Source organism: Terrapene carolina, unplaced genomic scaffold (genome assembly GCF_002925995.2).
Source record: "Terrapene carolina triunguis isolate 2854851 unplaced genomic scaffold, T_m_triunguis-2.0 Scaffold69, whole genome shotgun sequence".
NCBI lineage: Eukaryota > Metazoa > Chordata > Testudines > Emydidae > Terrapene > Terrapene triunguis.
The window spans coordinates 44,792,713-44,816,469 of NW_020664420.1; the positions used below are offsets into that span (position 1 = coordinate 44,792,713).

Here is a 23,757-nt window from a genome sequence, read left to right on the forward strand (position 1 = left end):
GAAAAAAAAAGTTTGCTAAATAAAAGCAGGATTAAAATACCAAAAGGTTGTAGAGGAGGTTTGTTTTTCTATCCATACTAACTCCTCACCTTTCCCATTACTGCTCACCAGTCTCAGAAACCCTGAGGGTCTCTAGAGTAAATCAGTTTCCTTCTTCTGTTTTCTTTTCGTCTTGGACTGACGAAATTGCGGATCACTTCCTCCCCCACTCCCCCAAGTTTCACCGAATGATTGAAGTATACTGTGCAAACAAGAAACAGGAATAAGCTATGGTACTTACCTATATTACTCTTCTGAGCCCCTTTGTCCCAGTTTAAATTTAAAGGGACACATCAGCTCCAAACTCTCATTTCGGTTTTAAAATGTGCTATCTACTGTAGTTGTAAATAATACCTACAATTACTGGAACTGAAAGTTGAGACACTTGATAGATAGATATAAACTTTCTTTGTGCATTCAAGAGCTGTCTCTGGATAGTCAATTTCACTATTTGTCTATAGCCACTTTCTCCCTTGCTGAAAAGACAGCAGCAGCTGCAAAGAGGCAGAAGCCCTCTTTTTAATATTTAATTGATTTTTTGTTTATTATTTACAGAATGCTCTATCACAATCAAGATATTTTATTACTAGCAATTAAGAATAATACACGTTGATGGTGTTAATTTAAAGCACACCAAACCCTCTTGCGTGAGTTCTGCCTTTAAAATCAGCCACTCAGATCTTCTACACTGGATTCTGAAGCTCTCTCTGTCATCAATATTCACTATATAATTGTGAGTCCTGTTGGTACTAAAATGAAAACTGGAGTTATGCCTGTTGCATTTACGCTGTTCCCTGGACAAATTCGGTTCTGTGTATATAAGTGTCTTGTTCATTTCATTTGTGTTGTAATCCCCCTTCCTCAATCTGCAGAAAGTCAAATTTCCTATTGCAATCAGTGCAGCAATCATCATTAGGGAATCTCCACACCCCGGCCCTACTGTGTCTCAATTAAATAGGTAGCAAAAGCCCACTAGTGCATCTCATGCCTCTTCCCCTCTGACGTGCCTCTGTAGCGCTCTGTTTTAAGATCTCTGCTGCTTCCTTGTGTTCAGAGGGAAACTTCAACTAGCTGGGCCCGCACCGAGTCTATGGCCCGTGTTCTGTTTTAGCAACTTCAGGAGTCTCTGGGTGGATTCTGTCTGGATCCGGCTCAGACTCCTGAGCGCTTCAGGATTCCCCGAGAAGCGGGGCCAGCCCTAGTAAGTGGGAAGCCTCCCTCTGGGTGAGGGGAAGGCGGCGCAGTTCGCATGTAAGTGTTGGCTTAGTACAAAGGGGAAAGGAGCGAGACGTTCTCGTCGCTGACTGGTCGAGCTCCCCGGCAAACGCCAGAAACCTCCAGGAATCCCCTTCTAGAGAAAATCGGATCCCTTGTTGGGTGGGTCTGAATCCGCCGTCCCAGTGGCCGCGCCAGGGCTGGGCTGGTCCCAGGCACCTCGCTCTCAGTGCAGAGCGCTGAGCCCGCTTCCCATTTAGCGCTCTCGGGTGTGATGGGGGCGGGCACACCAAAGAGGCTGTGTATTTACAGTAGGGTCTCACCGGAACGGAGCGGGTTCTTCAGAGGGGCTTTTCTGGCCCCTCTCCTCGCCAGGGCTGAAACGTTTGTACGGACGGAGCTGAGAAGTAACCCCGCTCCCTCACCCCTAGTCTCCTGGGAGGGGGGGACCCAGGAGTCCGAGCCCCCTCTGCTCCTGCATGACCCATGCAGGGAAAGGGAAGATCTTAGGGTCTGCTGAGCCCCTTCTCCCCATACAAGCAGCGGTCTAACTCTAGGCGAGTAACTAATGCGGGGAATGAGGGCTGTGTGAGCCCCTCGCCTCCAGGGGGAGGATCCTGCCGCTTTAGCCCCCTCTTGCCCACCAGTGTGGAGCGAGCGAGCTGGCGCGGGAGGCCCCCTCCTGTCCCTTCGCCCCACTCAGTATATTCCCAGGGGGAGGGGAAAGGGGGCGGCTCCTCGCGTTGTGGTTTCTTCCGCGCTATGAATGAAGCTCTTGAGCGTCCCAATCCACATGTGAGGCGCTGCGCTTTGCATAAAGGATTCCCCGCTCGCGAGACATCTCTTCAACGGGAGGCTGGTTGCAGCTGGATGGCGCCTCGCTTGGGGGATTGCCATGGCGTGCTCTCCAGCTGCACCAGTCATTTCCCAGCCGGGCCATCTCTTACCTGGCAGCGATGGGCGGGGAAGCAGAGCGCACTTTTTATTCTGGGCTGGAGCTGCGGGCTGTAGTGGGTGACCCCCCTCCCCGCCTAATGGCTGTGGTTCCCCCTTGCTATAAACGTAGCCAAAGGCTGCAGTAGGGTAATTCCTCATGCTCTTCAGTGGATGCTCTTCCAGCTCTTGGGCAGCTGGAAAGGGTAGCTCTGGCCAGGAGGTAAAGAAAAGCAGGAGTTCCCTGGAGTTTCTTCAGTTCGGTTCCTTTGACAGCTAAGAACAATTGTTCAATCTTCAATTGGCAATAATGTCGAGAGGCGATGAAAAGACAGATCTGGTCATTCCCCCCGGACCCTGCGCTACTTCCCTAGGGACAGGGAAGGAAAGTATAACAAATATAGACAACAGTGTAAAGATCTGCCGAAAACAGGCAGGTGAGAAAAAGTGTAGACTATAAAGAGGGGTCTGACCTCGATAATATTCGATCATTGATAACCCAATTTAGCTCCATGATTAATATTTGAATCGCCCGGGTGGATTGGCTACGAACAGAATTGTAAAGATAATGAGTACCATTTAACTACTTCCCTCTTGTCCTCGTTCTTTCTAGTGGAAAGTGATTTTCCTATTGCATACGCGAATAAAAAGCTTAGCAAAACGTTAAGGGCAGGAGGAAAATAGTTTCATTCATCCTCAGCCTGCGCTAGAGGTGCTGCAGAAAAGGGAGCTGAGCATTGTTGGCGTCTTGTGAACTAATGAATCTGAAACGAAAGGAACAGTAAATTCCCATCGTGAGAACTGGGTTTCTCTTGGCAAATATTTTACCCATATGTCATTTAAGTGTTTGATCTACAGGCAAGGATCCAAAGGGGGGTGGGGATGGAGAGATGTAGGGAGTGGGACTTTAAACCAACATAACCAAGGGAATTCATAGTGAAAGGTGAAAGGTTTTCCTTTAATCAGTACATTGTGCTGAAGCATTGCAGCTGATGCAGCCTCAGTATAGAGGGCGACTGTCTATCATAAGGGTAGTCTCTAGGGCTGCAATATTTAGGCATAAACCAAGCGAAATGAAGATAAGAGTTTTAGTACTAACGCTGATTGTCCTGAATTCTGCTGGTTAAACTGGACCAGGTGTAACGCTCCTGCGTGAATTTCTTTGCCTTTTTAAGTCTGTAAAATACACATTCAAACGCCTTGGTTACTTTGAGTATCGACATACATATTAAAACCTCTGTGACAACTGTTACACCGCAGTAGCTTTAAGAATTTAAAAACTAGACACTTCGCGGGTCTCTTCTTTCAACCAGACCATCACTCCTATTCATTTTAATAGGCAATGGGTGTGCCTCAGTAAAAGTAAACCCTTTATTATTTTACACAATTTACGAAAATAGTGTAAACTTAGGCATAGGCCACTTTTAAACACATACCATCTGTTCTTACATACAATGGCATTAAACAGACTTTAAAACTCTCTCTCTAACTACCAGCAGTCAGAGAATTTATAAAACCCCAAGCCTTTTTGTTAAGAAACGCTGATACTGCTACTCAGTTGATGCTCCAGGTTCCTCTCGAATTTTGCTAACGTCTGTGAAAACTTTTGATGAACCAGCAGCAATTTTTGGGCGCACCTGAGAAGATTGGACAGTTTCACCTAGCCATGACCCTTAAAGTGCCAAATACTACTGAGTTATGGCCTAGTGTGACTGTGCTTTGGGGTTCTTAAATACAGAACTGAAAAGCAACTCAAGGGGTGCATGAGTCGAAACAATAATCATGAAAGCTTTGCATGAAATCCCACCACATTTTCATAGCATTCACTGCCAGGAATTTGCTCAACTCTGAATCTGGCCTTTGTAATAATAGACACACCTATTCTCCAGGTTTTTCTATGAGTGCTGTTTCAGGTGCTACTATCTAGTACAGTGGTTCTTAATCTTTCCAGACTACTGTACTCCCTTCAGGAGTCTGATTTGTCTTGTGTACCCCCAAGTTTCACCTCATTAAAAAACGTCTTGCTTACAAAATCAGACAAATATACAAAAGTGTCCCAGCACACGATTACAAAAAATTGCTTATGTTCTCATTTTTATCATATAATTATAAATCAGTTAAAGTATAAACATTGTGCTTACATTTCAGTGTCTAGCATATAGAGCAGTATAAACAAGTCATTGTCTGTATGAAATTTTAGTTTGTACTGACTTTGCTAGCGCTTTTTATGTAGCCTGTTGTAAAACTAGGCAAATATCTAGATGAGTTGATGTACCCAGCGGTAGGGTTCCCTGATTGAGAACCACACATCTAGTACACTGTCAATGTGCACTCTTAATCTTTCTCTTTTTGAAGTAATGGGCCTAGACTGTGATCACATTTAAACCAGTGTAAATCCAGAATATCTTCACTGTCTCAAGTTGACTCACTCCGGATTTACACCCCTATGAATGTGATCAGAATCCGGTCCATGGTGCCCAGGGGAATTGACACTGTGCAGATAGGTATTATCTTTGCTAGGTATATTGTGCCCAGAGTGTACATCGATGTGTGCCTTCTAATAAACATGTATATACATTTTTAAAAGTGTTCAATGGAAACACTAATCGACCCTTTGCTAAAGTGGAGCTAGAGAGAGACCCTATAAAACACTGTATTTAGATTTCTGACCATGACTTCATACTCTGACTCTGGTTACCTTCTCCAGACCTGAAGAAGAGCTCTGTGACACTACAAAGCTTGTCCCTTCCACCAACAGAAATTGGTCAAATTAACTTGACCGGGTGCACCTTGACTCTCTCATGTCCTGGGACCAACACGACTACAGCAACACTGCAAAGGTGACTTCATCTGCCGTTTTAAAGAGATTTGGACAGCAAATGCCTAATCTAATCTCAAAAGAAATGGGAGATGAGTAAATGGGAGGGGGGGGAGGGACCCTGGCTCGGTGCTGTGGATTGGGACTGCCTGTGAATGTGGCACAGACAACCACCAATATATTCTTTCATTACAAACCTCCGTTGAGATTTTTTTTAAAGCGATTACAATTCCGATCACTTCCCCCATTTAACTGGTGTTGGAAGACACAATAGGAGAGTTCCTTCGTTCTCTTTTAATTATTTAATTAGGGATACAATGCTTCCTTCACGCTAGGACAAAACATAGCCTTTCCGGCTGGAAGATCGTGTGTGAGCGACAATTTTATTCAGCGTTCTATTTGTTTGTATGGTTCTAACAGCAAGAAATCGCGTTCAGTTTCCCTTGACGTGAAAAATGATCTGCTGCTACCCGCAGACTCGTTAGGGTTCATGTAAGGGATATTCCCCCAAAAGTACTGGGCTGACTCAACAAAAGCCTATCGTGTTCAGGGGTTGGGAGCAACTTTTCTGTGCAAAATAAGGCGCTGAACTGAGAAAGCAGCTTCCCCCTCCCCCTGTACTTTGTCAGGAGGGACTGAGGAGTGCCTGGCGAAGGAAGCGCTGGGAACTGGCTGCTCCTGCCCCCTTTCCTGTGTTACAGAGTTCTGAGCTCTTTGCTCTTGCTGCGGGCTTCTTCAAGAGCATGTGTGGGTCCACCCTCCTCTTACAGAGCTAGGGCCCCTCCTCTTGCAGCTCTGACGGTACAATGATATAGTAATGATGGGTGTTGGAGCTCGCATTTGAACTTGCAGGCAAGCTGTCTTGCTCCTTCTTTTGCTAGAACTCAGTTCAGACTCAACAGCTTGGAATCAGGTGCTCATCAGTGGGGAGGGCTGGAGACCCCGGAATCAGCATCTCCTTCCAGCACTAACCAGGGGATTTACTCTTTCATGCGGCCACTGGGAACTCTGGACTAGTCCTAGCACTACGTTGTGATTTTTTGCAGTCTCTGCAATAAACTACCTTTTAAGGTAACTATGCTCCTTTTTATGCACTTTTTACATTTGGCTGCTAGAAAACACCTCGTGTAATATTTAAAGCTATTGTTTGCTGTTGGTACCTTCAAAGACAAAGCGTTTAACTGGAAAGCTAAGGTGGCGGAAGATCTGGTAAATTTTAAAAATCTGGGTAAGTTTTCAAGGACAAGTAGAAAATGAAAAGGTTTTGTTGGTGACCCACAACATTTACTGGGGAAAAGAATAGAACAAAGAAATCTGGGGAATAGAGGAGTTTGGGGGTGGCGACAGTGAAATAACTCTCTGGTATTGGTTGTCGAATGGATAGCAAGGTAGAGCTGCACCTTGATTTGTAATGGGACTTAGAAGGCTAAGCGAAGGGAGAAATGAGGAACTATTTGTAGGGGTGTTAAATACACAAAGCACCACCATTGGCACAATAAGAATGGTCCTGGCTGGGGAGCCTTTCTAGCCACCAGGTTTAATTGCCTGTGGAATAGTGTATGGTCAGTTTCTTATGTCCCGAGTGCTTTTTTGGTGTTCCTGGAAAGCTGCTCTCAGGGCAGCCCCAAGCTGAGGGGCTGGGGGACCTCTTTAGACAGCATCCCTCCAGAGGAGACAGAAAGCAGGCGTTCTCTAAGCTACATTTTCTTGGTAAAAGGGGGGGGGGGAGAGAAAGGATCACAGGGTTAGTGGAGCAAAACGCCCCCTGTTACACCCGCAGCCAGCTTCTCTGCTCCTTGGGAACACAAGACGCTGCCTTTTCTCCCTAGTCCTTGGGTTCCCCCTTTGTTTTAGAAAGAGAGTGAGCGAGCGTCATGGAAGGAATTAGGGGAGTTTAGACCGCGCAAAAAAAAAGCTCCTTTGCTAAGGGGAATCATAGAGATAGACGCATTTGTTGTGATCTTGTCCATTTCCCCCATTTGAACCGCCCTTGTTTAAAACTTTTGCACACAAAGGGATTTAAGGAAGGATGCGAGGACATGCTCTCTCATTACCCCACCTGTCACGTTCAGTCTGCTCTATCTATCATTTATCTAGCCTTCAGACATCGGAGCGGAGCCAATTTTAATGAGTGAGCCGTGGAGATTTTTTTGGAGAAATGAGAGATTTGAAATGTCCCATTGAAACACATTGCACAGTCCGCCCTAAGAGGGAGATGTTTTAAACACGGCTTTTTCCTCCCAAAAGAGGGAGTTTTCTTACCAAATTAGTAAGACTTGGCAGATCTGAAACAACTTTAAAACCAAACGTAAAGACCAGTGGCGTTTCTCTGAAGCATATTGTAGGGCAAATGAAAGAGCCGTTCATTATTATTATTATTTTGTTACCCAAAGTGAATAATTAAGGAACTTTCCCTTTCTCTTGGTTAAGTCCTCACTTGGCTGCAGGAGAGCCCAGGGGAATGGCTTAGCTAGGAGGTACCCATAACAATCCAGGGGACTAAGCAATGTGAAATTTACAAACCTCAAGCCCGCCCGTGGCTATTACTCAATCCTATTAGAACGTGCCCAGATTTCTCTAAATGTCACAGGGTGTGGGACCGTCATTTCAATACAATTCAAGCGAAAAGGAAAAACCTATGTCATAGCTGGAAGTAATTGCTTTGAAAATCCAGCTGTTCGCTTAGCACATCGGCATGTTACTGAGTCTGGGAAGCGAGGGGAATTTATCTGGGTAGATTGGGAATAATAAAAGCTGGAGAACTAGAGCAGAGACTTGGTCCAAAAGGAGTCCGTCCTCCTATGAAACACGCAGTGCCGCTGAGACAACCTCCGGGAGAGGGGCAGGGTATTTTCTCTAGCAAGGAAAGCCTGTGTGCCCAGTAACCCCTCCCCCATCCCGCCAATAAATGAATGGGCTGGACAGGACTTCAGTGGCTTGGTTCCTGTGTAAAATCGCTAACAGGCTCCGTCCTCCTGTTGAGCACTGATACATGGTGGGGGGCGGTGCATTTAATCGGTTCTAAACCCTGAGCTGATGTCTAGGAATCTTCCGGTCTCGAGAAGACCCTCGGCTCCCCCTACTGGTGAAACGGGGAATACCAAAGATCACATTTTTGTAACCAAGTATCAGGGGGTAGCCGTGTTAGTCTGTATCTACAAAAACAACAAGGAGTCTGGTGGCACCTTAAAGACTAACAGATTTATTTGGGCATAAGCTTTCGTGGGTAAAAACCTCACTTTAAGGTGCCACCAGACTCCTTGTTATTTTTGTAACCAGCATCCAGACACCAATTATTCCTTATTTGTTATCAACAATGAATGGTAAATAATCACCAGTCCGGGCGTTTACTTGGCCAGGGTTACTTTCCCCCTGCATACAACAATGACTTGCGTTATTCCATCGTCCCTTTGCATATTAAAACAATGTGTTATTACTAAAATACGGTAAAGTATTCTCTTGATTATCAGGGCAGACGCCTTGTTTAAATGTGAGGTTTACTTTCAGGTTAAGCTTCGCCTCCAAAACTCTTCCGCCGAAAAGCTTTCCTGCTAAGGAAGTGTTTAGATCTGCTTTAAATATTGGTTTAGCTGACGCTCCAGCCTCTCCCAGGTGATGGATGCTTCAAGACGGAACAGATATTAACCCTAAACTTCTAACGGTGACATGACAAGACCCAGAGGATCCTCCATGTGGCTCAAACAGAGCTGCTCGGGAAAGCAAACAAACCAGGCTCAGAGATAACGTTTCTTCCACCCCCGTCTGTTTTCAGAGTCCCTCTAATCCCGGCTGGGGTTTGGAAACGTGCATTTGACGGTATGAGGAGGGGAAGGAGCCGCTCGGAGGCCAAGGACTGGAGTGTTAGGCAGGAGCTGGAGGGGTTTCAGTTTGGGTTTGATTCCGCTCTAGGGCAGTTGTGGGTCTTCGCCGGGCGGGCAGAGGGGGTATCGCAGGAAAGCGCAATATGAGCGTTGCCAGCTGCTGCCATCAATGAGCTCCGAAGGGACTTGGACTCGGGCAGTTTGCCAGAGCACTTTCAGATGCCAGCAGCGCCTCCCCCGGTTTAGCGATCTGGGATCGGAGGGCTGTCGCGCCTTCAGCTGGGAAGGCAGCTGCCTGCAAGTAACTAGGAACTTACTGGGCTCATGGGGAGGGAGCCGGTGAGATCTTGTTCCCTACAGCCACGTGGACTCTGGGAAATTCTTCTGGGGGTGGGGAGCTCTGAAGTCAGCTCGATCCTTTGCTGTTTCTTTGTCCGCTTGGGTAAAGCGTTAAGCTAGAAACTGCAGAGAAATTGCCCGGGTGGTGCCTTTTGTTTAACTGGGGCGGGGGGGGGGGGGGGAGAAACAGAGCATGACAGGTATCTTCTCATTCAGCTGCATACAGTGCAGCGGTAGCAGGGGTCCATGACACAAAGTAAAACAAGCGGAGGCAGTTTAGAATTAATGTGACCTTGATCCTAACCTGCCAGATGTGCCTATCACAGGGAATCTTAATAGAATGATCTTTACCCACTAAACTCAGCTTGTTTCAATGCTCTGGACATTGGCTCCGGTTCTCACTGGCAGCACCATGGCCTAGATTGTGATCTCAGATGTCAATCTCTAGAGTGACCCTACTGAAGTCACTCTGGATTTAAGAGGATGCAACCGGAAACAAAATGTGATCCATTCATTCTTTTCCCATACATATGTTTAAAGGCACAATACAAACAATGGGTCAAGCTCACCCTGGGCAGGGTTATGCTGATATTAGGTGGAGAGCTCCTAGAGTGGAAAATTTGCCAGGAATGAGGTTGTGTCTATAAGGACCATTGGAGGCCAATAAAAACAACAAGGAGTCCGGTGGCACCTTAAAGACTAACAGATTTATTTGGGCAAAAGCTTTCATGGGTAAAAAACCATGCATCTGAAGAAGTGAGGTTTTTTACCCACGAAAGCTTATGCCCAAATAAATCTGTTAGTCTTTAAAGTGCCACCGGACTCCTTGTTGTTTTTGTGGATATAGACTAACATGGCTTCCCCCTGATAGGAGGCCAATGAAGCACCAAATTGGCAACATTGGGGTAACTCCTCTCATCTGCATAGCAGCTCCTTTGATAGTTCTTATGGCAGTAACCCCAAGGGAAGATCGCATTGCTCCTTTGAGGCTCCAGCACTAGTGAATTTGGCCCAGTGTGGACACAGAGGCTGTGAGGCCTGCTTCAAGATTCCATGATTCTTAACACAGGGACAAATTCTGCCCTCAGATTCACATGTGCAATGAAGTCAAGGGGAATTTCATGTGCAGGACATGCGAGTACAGGACTGACAATAGTAAACTGGAACATGAGGCTGTTAGGTGCACAACAGGGCCACACGTGTGCTGAATGTGCACAGAGCATTCATATGGCAGGGAGGGGGTTGAACAGATTTCTTTTTATAATTTACTTATTTCTAATAACAGCTTTAAAAAAAGATAAAAGCAACACAAAGTCCTTTGTAGAACCTCAGACGCAGACATGCTAGAATCTTTGGAGTGTGTTGTGTAAACTCACATTGATGTGTAAGACATCAGTAGATACCTTAAAATGTGTATGATATGCATGTGTATTTGAGAACCTAACAGGTAACACAAATCCAATCAACTCTAGTGCTCCTAACCAGCGAGGCTGGAAAAGTCTGTAAGATATGCAAAAAGTGAAGCATCCAGCTGAGACCAGCTTAGTACAGCTTCTGCTTGCATTGCCAGGGGATAAGTCCCTTTTTGCTCGCCTAATCGAATTGTTGCCTGTGGAGTGTGAGGGTCATAGTTTGTATTTAAATTGCAGTAATCTGCACACAGCAAATTCAGCCCTCGGATAAGACTAACTAGTTGAGTCTGCTCTATACAACAGGGAGGGAGTTGCAAGGTTTCTCTTGCCCCACCCCCAGGCCAATACTGCCTTCCTTGGTGTAATGAGATAAGGTAGCTCCAAGGATCTCCTTCCCTGCCCCTCCTCCTCCCAGCCTGGGGTAGGAGTCCAGGTCTTCCTCCTGCCCTCCCCCCCCCATTTCTCTTCTCCTTCCCCATTGCTCTTTCTTTCCCCTCTCTTCCCTACTTTCTCCTTTTCACCATAATAATGCTAGAGAGGACAACATACAAATGAGATTGAGAGAGGCAATGGAAGAGGAAGACAGGGCCAAGAATGGGAGACGTGCTATGAGACATGAAGGGGCTTGTGGGCAGAACTTGGATGAATACCATCACTTACTTGTTTTCCAGTTTAATCCTACATGTGCACAGTATTTTGCAAGACATATAAAAGAACTGGGGGCAGAGTCTGTGGTGCACCTCAGCCCTTGGTGGGTGGAAAGGAGGCTTTCTGCTACCTTTGCATCTCTCAGATTCTGGGCTGCTTCAAGGACCAAAGTGGCCTAGGGACTGATCTAAGAGCAGCTTCAGCACAGCTGCCAAAAGATTGTTCTGCAGCCCAGAATTGCCACCCTGTTCTGGACACTTTCCCTTCAGCCTCCAGCATAGCCCAGCCCTCTGCTTGGGGCTGTAGTTATGTGGCCCAGAGGAATTCCCTCTGGGGCTGCTAGTGGAGGAAAGGTACTGGAGCAGGCACCCTAGTTAAGAGTTTGTAATCTACTTATGGACATTACAGTGCAAGTGATAATGAGTGATGAATTAAACAAAGGCCAAGTTAACCAAGTGGCAGCAATGGAGCAATTAATCATATGCAAGTAATGTGGAAAAATTGGCAAAGTTAATTAAATGGCACTTATGGCAAAGTTAATAAGTGTCAGCAATTAACAGTCAGTCAGATGGTATGAAAGGGTGAAAGACAGGATTAAGTAAAAGAAAAGGGCACATGAAATACTGACTGCTTGTAGATTATGGAGGCTAACAGTTGTGAAAGTTCCAGCCATAACATGGAAGTGCAGGGCTCAGCTGGTGCCCAGTCCTGCTAAGGGCTGGAGGCAGCACATATGTTATGCCTGGGCTGGAGCTTTTCTAGTTTGCCTACGCAGCACTGGGGAGTTGGTCTCTATGATGTGCAGTGGCCCTTTGTTCCCTTTAGCCCTAGGAAGAGTGGCCTTAACTCACTTCTCTGGTGCCTGATCCTGTAAAGGGCTGGATGCTGCTGTTGGTTAGATTTTTTTCTACATGTGTGTTGCTGTAACCCTGAGCCTCACTTTATTAAAAGAAAAATGTGGCCCTGGAGGGTAATTGCACAATAAGGGCCAAATTACAAAAATGCATGCAGTGCTGCCAACTCTTGCAATTTCATCATGAGGCTAGTTGGACCCCAGCTAGAGCCTAATTTCATTAGGACCTGAGAATCTCCAGCTTTCTCGGAATTTTAGCACTTCTGGGGAAAACCCCCTCTGATTGGCTTCCTTCCCCACTTCCTTATGTCCTAGGAAAGAGCAGCCAGTCTTTTGCAGGAGTTAGGCAGAGCTCTTACCACCCTTTCTCTCCCCAGGAGCAGAGAGGAGTTTAGGTGGGGGAGGGGAAGAGGAAGCAGAAATAGTCCAACATTCCTGGTGGCTCTGCACCGTCTTGCGAAAAATGGGTTAGTTCCTCTCTGCTCCTCCCAGGAACACCAGGCCTGGGAAAGGATTGTAGGGTGAATAACTCCTGGAGCTGTCTCACCCCCTGGCCTGGGAAGGTAGAGAAGATGACCCCACAGTGGCTGACCCCAAGCTGTGTGGTGGGGCAGGACAGGGAGAGGGAAGAACCCCTGAAGCTGCAGGAGGAGCAGAGATGCCCCGAGGGGTGAGGAGCAGATATAGGGCTGGGGGACAGAATTGATGTGGGGTCTGAAGAGGGGGCAGAGGTCAGGGATGCAGGCAAATAGGCGGCTGCAAGGGGCCCATAACTAATTAATTAGAGCAGGGGTAGGCAACCTATGGCACGCGTGCCAAAGGTGGCACGCGAGCTGATTTTCAGTGGCACTCACACTGCCCATGTCCTGGCCATCGGTCCAGGGGGCTCTGCATTTTAATTTAATTTTAAATGAAGTTTCTTATTTAAAAACCTTATTTACTTTACATACAACAATAGTTTAGTTATATATTATAGACTTATAGAAAGAGACCTTCTAAAAACATTAAAATGTATTATTGGCACACAAAACTTTAAATTAGAGTTAATAAATGAAGACTCGGCACACCACTTCTGAAAGGTTGCAGACCCCTGAATTAGAGTGTTGGGATGTGGGGAGAAGCTGGAAGCTTTGCACCTTCAGTCAGCCAGGAAAACTCCTGCAGCAGGGGTCAGAATCAACTTACTTAATACTTTTGTGGGGAGTTGGCAACACTGTAATAATACACACAGAGACACACACACACATGCGCACATATTCTTACACATGATGGGCAGGGGGAGTTTACAAATCAAAAGGCAGACCAAAAATCATGAGGATCTTTAAAAAAAAAAACGCTTGTGATTTTGGAGCCAAACTCATGATTTTTTAGGGTCTGACATGATTTTTGAACTTTTGGGTTTGGCAGTACATTTTGACGGGTCAGGGTGGGGGCAGGGGGGATGATTAGATTCCCAGGAGATCCTAACTCCAAACCAGGAATAAACCCCACTCTCTATTGTGACATCTGAAAGGTAGCTCCCTACGGGGTTCGTCATGGTAGCAGCAGGGGGTGGGCAATAAAAGGCAGTCCAGTGGATAAAATTGTGAGCCAAAATGATCTAATCAAGATCACCCTGAAGTTAGCAGGGCTTTTGGGAGGTGGAGGAGTGGAGAAGAGACATGGGGAATAGGACCATCCCACCCTCACCCTCCCTGCTAAAGAGCCTCCTATCCTGGGGAACCTGTTAGGTCCTGGGGCTGGGCCACAGAAGGTCATAGGTCCTGAGCTGCCTTTTCCTGCTACCATGAGGAAGCCCCAGGATGTTCCATCTTAGATGTCACAGGGGGATCAAACTGATTTTTGGTTGGGATTGGGGTCTCCTAAGAGCCAGCAAATCCCTATTTTTAAAAAAAAACTTAGATCTGTGTTGTGCCATTACTAACACTAAGCTCCATTTCTTTGCAAGGTGTGAGTCAAGGAAAAATTGAGGCTAACCACTCTTTAATTCTTTTGGTCATTCTTTTGTTGCTCACAACAAACATAACCACTATAAACTTTTACAATGGGAAGTTGTTACATGTCAGATCACAATGCCTCAGACACCTGGCTTCTTCTGAAGAAAATAATGAATGAATGCCCCTAGGAGACCATTATTTCACTGCCACCTGGGAGGAAATGGCTAGGAGTGACAAACACCTTTTGATAGAAAGGTGCATCTGAAGAAGTGAAGTTCTTACCCATGAAAGCTTATGCTCCCAATACTTCTGTTAGCCTTAAAGGTGCCACAGGACCCTCTGTTGCTTTTTACAGATTCAGTCTAACACGGCTACCCCTCTGATACTTGACACCTTTTGATAGAGACCATCAATCTCTCTGGCTGGATAAAATGTTGATAGCTCCATAGATATGTATCACACTGGAGGCCTTTCCTCTCTTTCTTGATCTGGAATCTTAGAGGGAAGCAGAGATTATGTTCTCACATCACTTTAAATCAGGAGTAATCCCACTTAAATCAACAGATACACTGGTGTAAAACTGGTGTGAGATTAGAATGGGGCCCATGATGTGCTAACCAAATTCCAACTTGAGTAATATTTGCTCATCTGGACTCTTCCTGCAGTATTCTTAAAAGGTACTTTTCACTTCCAGTATTCAGACATAGGGTAGCATCGCTGTGAACTGTTAGAGTATTGCTGCTATTTTATCTCCAAGGAGGCAGCGTTTCAGGCTGTGTGTAGTGTCTGTAGCACTTGCTATAGATGTTAAGTTTTGTCAAGTGCTTTGGCTTCTTTCAAGTTGAAAAGTGTCACACGTGCATTTTTCAATACAGGGTAGAAATAAAATATATGCCCAAATCCTGCAGTCTTGAGTTGGGAAGAATTATTTCTCAACAGGTCAACTACTACACAGTCTGTCTAGGCTCCCTCTATCTGTAAATATGGTCCTATAATGAATGAATCCATAACTGTAATAGTGAAGGGATGTACAAACTCAAGTTAGAGGGGGCCTGGCTTAGAAGGGAGCCAGAGATTGATTTAGAACAGGAACAAGAGAATGGTGGCTGCATTGTGGGAGCTGGCAAGCCTTGGGCAGATGTGGAATTTGGGCAAAAGCTTTCATGGATGTGGAATTTGCCCCCCGCCCCACCGCCATGCATGGCCCCGTTGGCCTGACTGGAGCTGCCCTCCCAAAAATAGAAGTCAAACTACACCTGAGAGGGAAGGCTGGTCTGCTTAAGAGGTGTGACCAAAGGACTAGGAGAGGGGCTGGTGAGGGGGGCCAGCAGGAGCCATGACAGATGCTTGGGAGGGGCCTGCAAGCAGAAGGTGAGGTGGATAGGTCTGAATGAGACTTCAGGTGCTGGATAAAAGTACTGGACACTGGCTGAGGGATCTGAAGGTCAGTGAGTGATTGTTGCTGGAAAGAGTATCCCTGGTATCAGGTCCGAGGAGCCTCACTTCATACCCCTGGACTGAATAGCCCTTAGGGCCTGAGTTAGGAATTGTTGTGATCTTTGGTCTTAAAGCCATTGTGCCTAAGGTAATTGCACCTCTGTTTCTGGCACCCCAGTAAAGGAATCCTTTGTTATTTCATTAGAATCTGTGAATGTTTAAGGGAACCCACTGAGGGCTAGGGTCTGAAGGGCCGAGAGTTTGAAGCAACTATAGATCTTGCCTTAGCATGTGGTACACCCAGCGTACTACCAGGCATGTAAAGACTGGAGTACAACAGGGACACCCTGTACTGGGGTCAGTTACAGTATAGAATATTGTTTCCGCACTACATATATGTGTCCCCTGATAATGTCAATGGGAGTCGCACATGTGAATCTGGAGAAAATAGAACCAACCACTGTTAAATTGATTAGGTAGGTCCTACAGGTTAGAGAAGATTTGGGCAAGATGTTTGAAAGTTAATGTATTTTGAGGTAGATTTTTGGAGTTGTGAGGAGTTCTAGGGGGGTGTTTCATATTAAAGTCAGTGGGGGCATGGCTAAGCCACTGTGCAACATTTAAAAAACATTCAAGCTCCGTGTGTAGCAACTGTAAATTCAGCAGTAGTAAATAGAAGGTTGTGTATGAAACATGCCAAAACATTCATGCCTATGTACTGTCCTTCATCTGCAAGGCATGCTGATACCATCAAGGACCCTTATCAATTACCCTTCCTCACCATTTTTTCCTCTCTCTTTTACTTTTCTATTTTTGGTGCTATTTCCAGTAGCCTTCAATCACTAGCCAGCAATAATATCTGACAGTCGATTTCTTTGAGATGACTCTGTAACTGTTGATCAATTAGAGTGAAAGCCATTCCCTGGCATGAATTCCAAGTAACGGGGTGAAGTGCAGTGGGGTGGGGAGGTGAAATCCCAGCCCCAACCTGGAAGCCAGAACGCCGGGCCACAGATGGAATAGCTGCCACTGGCTCCCTGCACCTTTTGTATGAAGTGGTGGGACCACTGGAACTGCAGAAATGTGGGTCCCATGGTCCCTTCTCTGGCCTGCCGTGACACAGCTCTGTTGCAGGGAGCTTTTCAGGGTAGAGAACTTTTCTGCGGTGTGTGAGGAGTGTGCAGGACCCCACGCCAGCATCTGTGTACACAGCCCTGGCCTGCAGAATTACCATGTTGTGTCACCCATCTGCAGGCAGAGTTTGCAGGCACTAAGCAAGGTTTCCTCTTCTCCTCCTTGCTTTTAGAGGCTATATACCCTAAGCAAACATGTCTCCCTCTCCCTGTCTCACTGCTCCCTCTGCTGGATCCCTCACTCTCACTCAGCCTCTCAGTGCACCATAGTGGGGTAGGAAGTGGGAAGCAATCCACGACCAACACTGCTGAGAAGCAGCACATTTCTCTCCCCAGGTCTTTCTCTTTTTGAATTCCTTTCTGACTCCTCTGGTCCTGCTCCCTTAGACCAGGGCTACCTCCTGGGAGTGAAATGTGCAAAGTCAGTACAGACTTTGTTCTTGTTTTCTTCAGTTAAAGTTATTTGACCATTTAGCCATGGGCACAACCTTTATAAAGGGCGGAGGTGCAGCCACAACCCAACAGGGGGCACTCTAGGAGATATTGTGCTGCAGGGAAGCCCACTGTTTCCTAAAGCGTCTGGAGAAAAATACATATTGCACAACCCCTTAGGAGGGCACAGCATGTGCTCTCCTCTGTGGCTGGATAGCCTGTTGGTCTTAACACTTCCATGCCCTCTTTGAAGAAGTTGTACCATAGGGGGCACCAGCTGTGAACAGTCCTTGGGCATGGTGGATCCCAAACTGTCTGGATACAGCGGCTCCTTGACCCATCCTCTGCATTGCACAGTCCCATAGGCACCAAACACATTCTTCCTCCTAGTCTACCAATGATGCTATACAATAATGAGGAATCATTTCTTTTAAATAATGATTTGTGCATACAAATGCAGGATATGGACAACTTTTGGAGACGCCCACCTTTGAAAATTAGTCCCTGTAGAATAATAAAGGGCAAATGATCAGCTCTGACATATACAACTCTTTTTTATGCAGCCATTTCACTCATGCACTCATTTCAAGATGAAGGTCTAGGAGATGGTATAACTGTCCAGACTTTTAGAATTAATCATCTTATCTTCTCCCCCCTCCGTCAGCTAAAACCGTATGGACTAGCCATGTCCCCGTGAACTGATTTAGATCAAGCACTGCTATTTGACCCCCTAAGATAACTCTGACTGAAGATATGGATCAGGTTGAATGAACCCATTAAGGTCATAATTCTTGTTTTGGATTTAACCACAAAAATATGTGAACCTTGTGTGATGGCATTTTTGTTGCAATGTCAATGCTATCACACAAGGTTCAGCGTGGGTGAACACTGACATTGCAACATAAATATTATCACATTGTAATCCCAGCCCAGTGCAGTTGGTAATAAAAGGATTGGGGTGTGCTTGGCAGCATTTGGGCTGTTACATGGGAAAGCAGTTGGCTTTCTCCTCCACACGCTCTAGGAAAATGTTGCACAATGTGTTTCCCTATGCAACAGAGTAACACTAGCCATCCATTTGCTGGGAATGTAAAGCTCCTGAAATATATTCTGTTTTGAGTGGGAATTATAACATTGTCCTGTTCAGATATTCAAGAGCCCCACATTGTGAAGGGTTGATTTAAGATGTTCTGCATTATTTTCTGAACCACTCTCCCATTATGGAATGTATCCCAGGCCAGATACAGGTATGTGGTTTTGGGGACATACCTGTAGGTTGTGTAACAAAATTTCTTTACGTTGAGCATATCTCCCACTGTTATCAGAGGATGTCATACTATGTCTATTGCAATCATGTGTGAGTGTCCACTTTGCCTAGTGAGGACTTTTTGTTGCATTGGCCAGTGTTTTCATTCCAGTGATTACTTTTTAATACTTAAGCATATATAGTTCTAATGTAGATTGACTCCCAATAAATCTCTGCTCCATACTTCCCTAAAGAAAGTTAAATTATATTCTATTCAGGACAGAAATAGTTCTCAGTTTTGGCTACTGCTCTAATTAGAGATCATGAGTAGCATATTCTGAGAAGAAAATCAGGAAACTCCTATGAACTCAAACTAACAGCCTCTCAACAACAGTGCCGCACAACCTTTTACTGTTACTGAAAGCTACTTCTCATGATTGCTAGAAATTTATAAAGAGATAGTGGCTATCATTTAGTGGGAATCATTCTAATATCACTTGTGTACTTAGCACAGATTTTCATGTTGTTCATACAGGCAACACATTTAACTAGGAACTGGCATGAAATGACAATGTGTTGTTATGGAAACACTGTGTATTTTAGAGAACTTTTCAGTTTTTTGATGGGGCTCATAGCTTAGAAAGAGGAAGGGCACTGAATTGACCAAAGGCACACTTTGGAAACGGATCCTAAAATCCACCATGCATCTGTAATAATGGGGCCACATTGTCCTTACAATGACATTTCACCAAGGGATATATGTTGCAAGCAGAAAGTCCTAAGAGAACCTGTGTTCAGCAAAATGTTGGAAAGAACTGTGATGCTGTCATTCAGTCTCCTTCAGAACTCATTTGTGATGGTAACTTGTGAAATGAAATGGACCCTTGGTCCGTATGGCAGTTTGTAAGTTTCTGAATGATGGTGTTTTTTTGTGCTGTATACACCAACTACGAACTGGATTTGGACTAGTTCTCATTTCATCAAGACCATGGATCAACCACCAGATGGTAATGACTTTCTGTCACTACTGTACTGGATTAGATTCAAGCCAGTGATTTACATGTGAAAGAATCTTAATATTAATCCATTCCCCCTAACAAATAGCTTGTTACAGTATATCATCATCTTTAATATTAAGGACAGGTATTGATGTATTGACCTACAACACTTCATAAGTACACACTAGAATACTTTTGACTTACTCATTTTTTCTTTATTTGTAGGTCAAGATGTTATTAAATATAAAAAGTGTCTTATGGATGTGCTCTACCTTAGTTGTAACATATGCACTGCATAAAGGTAAGTGTATGACGTGGAAACATTTACTGGAACTGTCCCTTAGTGACTGTTAGAAGCAGCATGATCTAGAGGGGAGGTTGATACCATGGGATTCAGGAGACCTGGTTCTATTTCTGTCTCTGCTCTACTGAATGACCTTGTGTGAGTCACTCCCTTTTGTGTGCCCTTCCTATGCATTGTTTGTCTTGTGTACTTGGATTTCAAACTCTCCCCTGAGGACTCTAGATGCTACAGTAATGCAAAAAAAATGATGCAAAGTGCCATAGGATTATGTAATACAGATTACCAGACAGAGCAAAATGGTTTTTTTCCCCTCAACAGTTCTAATAATGAAGTTCTGATTCTCCGGACCAAGAACACAGTCCAGTTTATTAAGGCAGCAAAGGGTAAATGCATCTATTAATAGGGGCTTTCTGAGCTGATTTCACTCCCTTGGCAAACGCTTGCATATGAAATTACTAATTCTTTTCTCCAGTTTGTCCAATGGCTCTTACAAAACTGTTCAAAGATTTTTCTAGAGAAAAGTGAATGGCTGTGGTGCTTAAATAAGCCCACCCATTATAAAAAGTAAAATATATTTTTCCTAAGAGCAGGATGGAAGCACCATTATTTTTTACTTAAAACCTCCCTTATTTTTTTCTATCCTTCATTAAACACACAGCAGGCCAGAGAGATTAGAGTTGTCCTCAAGGACAATAGATTCAAAGACTTTCAGGAGCGGACAACTAAGTTTCTAAGATTTTTCACTAGAGAGCTGGGACTTCTTTGGTTAGTAAATGGCAACCTTCTTTTCAAGTTTTACTTAGCAATATAACTGAAAGTACTGCATACCAGAGAGAGATATGGGTCTTGTTGTATTTAATGTACTGTTTATATGAGGGCTGCTAGGCAAGGGACATCATTATGGGAAGGGGTTTTTAGATTTGCAAAGTGAGTTTACATGCTAAAGAATCCAGTGGTGAATTTAGAAGTCCTTATCCAGTGAGTTGTATTGTTCCATTAAGATAGAAATATCTAGCATAAATTATAGTGAAACTAAGAGCTATTAAGCATAACAAGCTAACTTCAAAAGTGACACAAATGGGGGTAATTTATGTTCTGTAAAGGGGTGTAATTCACATGATGAGAGGCAAAAGGGTGAGTTTTAGCAGGAAAAGCAACTAGCAGGAGGAAGAATGTACAAGACGAAGCAGCTTTGAGCCTCATTATACATTCCTATTAGTTTCTGTTCCTGATACCTTTGTGCCCTCCTGCCCCATATTGTGTAATTCTACTCACACTCACATACACACCAAGTTACTGATGTATAATTTACACCACCTATTAACACTTCTTAATTTGGCTCAGAGTTTCTCCAGTATGGGATTTACAGTACATGAGCAACCCACTGCTAAGCATCCAGTTAAGCAGATAACAATAATATTGGGCCAGATTCTGGCTGGTGATCATCTGCGTGTGGCTTGGTGGGAGCAGATGGAAAGTCTCCCACCCCTAGAAAGGTAGTATGAATGCTGTGTCTCATTCATTTAGAGCTCTAGTTTTATCATAGCAATTAGAAGAAAACCTCACAGAATGGCCATTGCGAAGAGGGCAAAAGAAATGGGAAAAATACTTTCCAAAAGATCTAAATGTCAACAGATTGGTTTCTATCTCGAGTAGCCATTATTTTCCATTCTAGAACAAATGTCAGGAATAGAGCTCATGTGTGTAATGCCATTTTAGAGGGCAGGAGTTACTTCACTGGACCCAAACTTTGCAGACCCAATCTGGTCTCTTCACTATTTAATTCTCTCTGTATACCTGGGGAAAAACCATTATCTCTCTTGGAGTAAAAACTATCACTGATCATCCACTGGTGTGGTCCTGGGTGTCACTGCATTGCTTTTGTTCTCTAATAATCTGTCACTCAGCTCAAGGTTAAACGTTTGCAGCAGTCTAGGTTCTGTGTGGTTTAGTCAACTGCTTGCTATCACATCTTCCCCATAACCAGCCCCCCTGCCATGCCAAAGTCTCCAAAGGGCTTGGTTTGGATATTTCTAAGGATTTTTTTTAACGTATCAGTCCTGAAATCCAAGATTCCCATGATAGACACAACAAAACTCCAACTTTATTTGTAACACAGCAGATTACAGATATGCAATATTTTATATATTCACCATTAATTATTGTTCTAGTCTTTCTTTCATTTTATCATCTCTCTCATCCTTGTACTTGGCCCTATCCATATATACCTAGCACATATGCAAGGTAAGCACATAATTTTTATGTAGAAACAAAAGCATTTTTTTGTTTTAAAAGTAAACATAGAGGCTCTTGTGTGGTTTCTTTAAGGTCCTTTAAATTCCCATAAGATATTTTTGGGAGCGGAACAGCAGGAAGTACTACATAAGCCTGTGAGGTCAAAGGAGTGCCCCATCACAGGACCTGTGCTGTTTGCTCTAGTGCACATAAAGGATTAATGACAGAAGTTAATGGACAAAGTTTACATTGGTTGCTAGCATGACATTCACTCACTTTTGAACTAGCTGATGGTCTAGTATGTTTAGTTACAAACTGGACTAGTGACTGTGATAAATGTGGGAATTTACCTACTCGATTTAAACATTCATTTGTCATGTCACGAATGAGTGTGATTTCAAGAAGACCCTATAAACCTGAAAAGAGTAGAAAATCCCCTCAGTAGCAGTCTGACACTTGAGTCTGTGACTAATACATAATAAACATCTATTTGTGCCTGTATATTACAAATATGTACATGTGGGTGTGCTATAATATTCAGGACTGCAGATGGAATATACATTTGCCTGGTTTTCTATGATTTACTGACAGAGTATGAGACGTAATTGATCCTTCAGTACTCTATGCCTGGTTTACATCCTCCCTCTCTTTACTGTAGTAACTCAGACCACAAACCATCTGGTAGGAACACAGTGAAGTTTTTGTTGGGATTCAATTTATTACCTCCATTCTCAAAGCTCTATACATGTTCTTGCAGGTAGTCCTGATTATTTTTTTTTAAATTTAATTTAACAATCTAACACTGTTATATTCTTAAGTATTGAATTTCCTTCTTAAAAGATTTAGAGTTAATGAACAGAGTTTGCTTAGGCTCAGTATATAAAGAAATCAGATTTAATAGAGCACATGAGATCATAGGTATTTGTTATGGCTGCTACTAGACTGGACTATAGAGAGTATGTGTAGTCAGACTATTGATGAACTCTCAACAAAGGTTTTTAATTGTTCTTCCCCTGTAAACTTGGCTTAACATAAATAGGATCTTTGATTCCATGAGAATACATTTTTGTCTGATTACTCACTGTCAGAGTTTCTGTCCTCTTAAACTTAATTACAGAGCAAGACCATTCTTCTAAGCAGCTTCTCCTCCTGGAGGACATTCCTTCCAATTGGATCCAGACCTCTTTGCCCCATACAGACCAATGGGTGTTGCTATTATTTTTACCTTAAAATAGCCCTTTCTCTGCTTACTTCACTTTTCAGGGATTTGCAACTTTTGCAAAAGTAAGGATTGTACAAGACATTCTGGGGAAGGAGTCTTTGTCTCAGGCGAGGAGCAAATGTTTTATTTTGTGTCCAACTTCAAAAGAAAGAGAGCAAGCCCTACTTCATAGATAAGATGAGCTGACTTTTACAACCCAAACTGTGAACTGGGAGGACCTGAGGCAAGGTCCAAAACAACAGATAGCTGGAATTCTGGTTAAAGTCAAAAGGAAAACAGCTTTATTCAAGGTAGAAGCTCACAAAGGGGAAATTCTATCAGGGAGCTCCAGGAGGCAGCGGTATGGAATTTATAGCCTCACTGAGCTCCCTATTTTTAACTACCTCCCTATAATTAATTATGCAGCCCCACAATCCTTATAACTGGCTGGCAGCAGGGTACACTAACTCTGACTGGTAGAACATTACAGCAGGTTCGAGATGAAACTGTTCTACAACTTTTAAATACTCACACCAAAACCCCCATGTTTATGTAATGAGAGGGCTCCAAGAAACCCACCAGAATGTAGGGAAACTCACAGTTAAATCCACAAGGCTTGGCCCTTAACATGATCCTGTACATCAGTGTGGATAAATAAATGAAGGAAGAACGCCCCCCCCGCCCCCAGATAATTTGCATGAGGAAAAATAAACAGACCTTCATTTGTCATTTATTAGTATCAGGATTGGCTGCAAC

At 44.2% G+C, this 23,757-nt stretch overlaps 1 protein-coding gene across 1 annotated transcript in view; it reads left to right on the forward strand.

Annotated features, from left to right (window-relative positions):
- Positions 1–5,876: 5,876 nt before the first annotated feature.
- The window catches only part of VCAN (versican), a 136,511-nt gene continuing 118,630 nt past the window's right edge, over positions 5,877–23,757 (forward strand). Inside the window, exons 1-2 of the mRNA XM_026649159.2 lie at positions 5,877–6,076; positions 19,487–19,562. Of these exons, the coding sequence (XP_026504944.1) occupies positions 19,493–19,562 (70 nt within the window). The 5' untranslated portion in view covers positions 5,877–6,076; positions 19,487–19,492. The remainder of the gene's footprint in view (positions 6,077–19,486; positions 19,563–23,757) is intronic.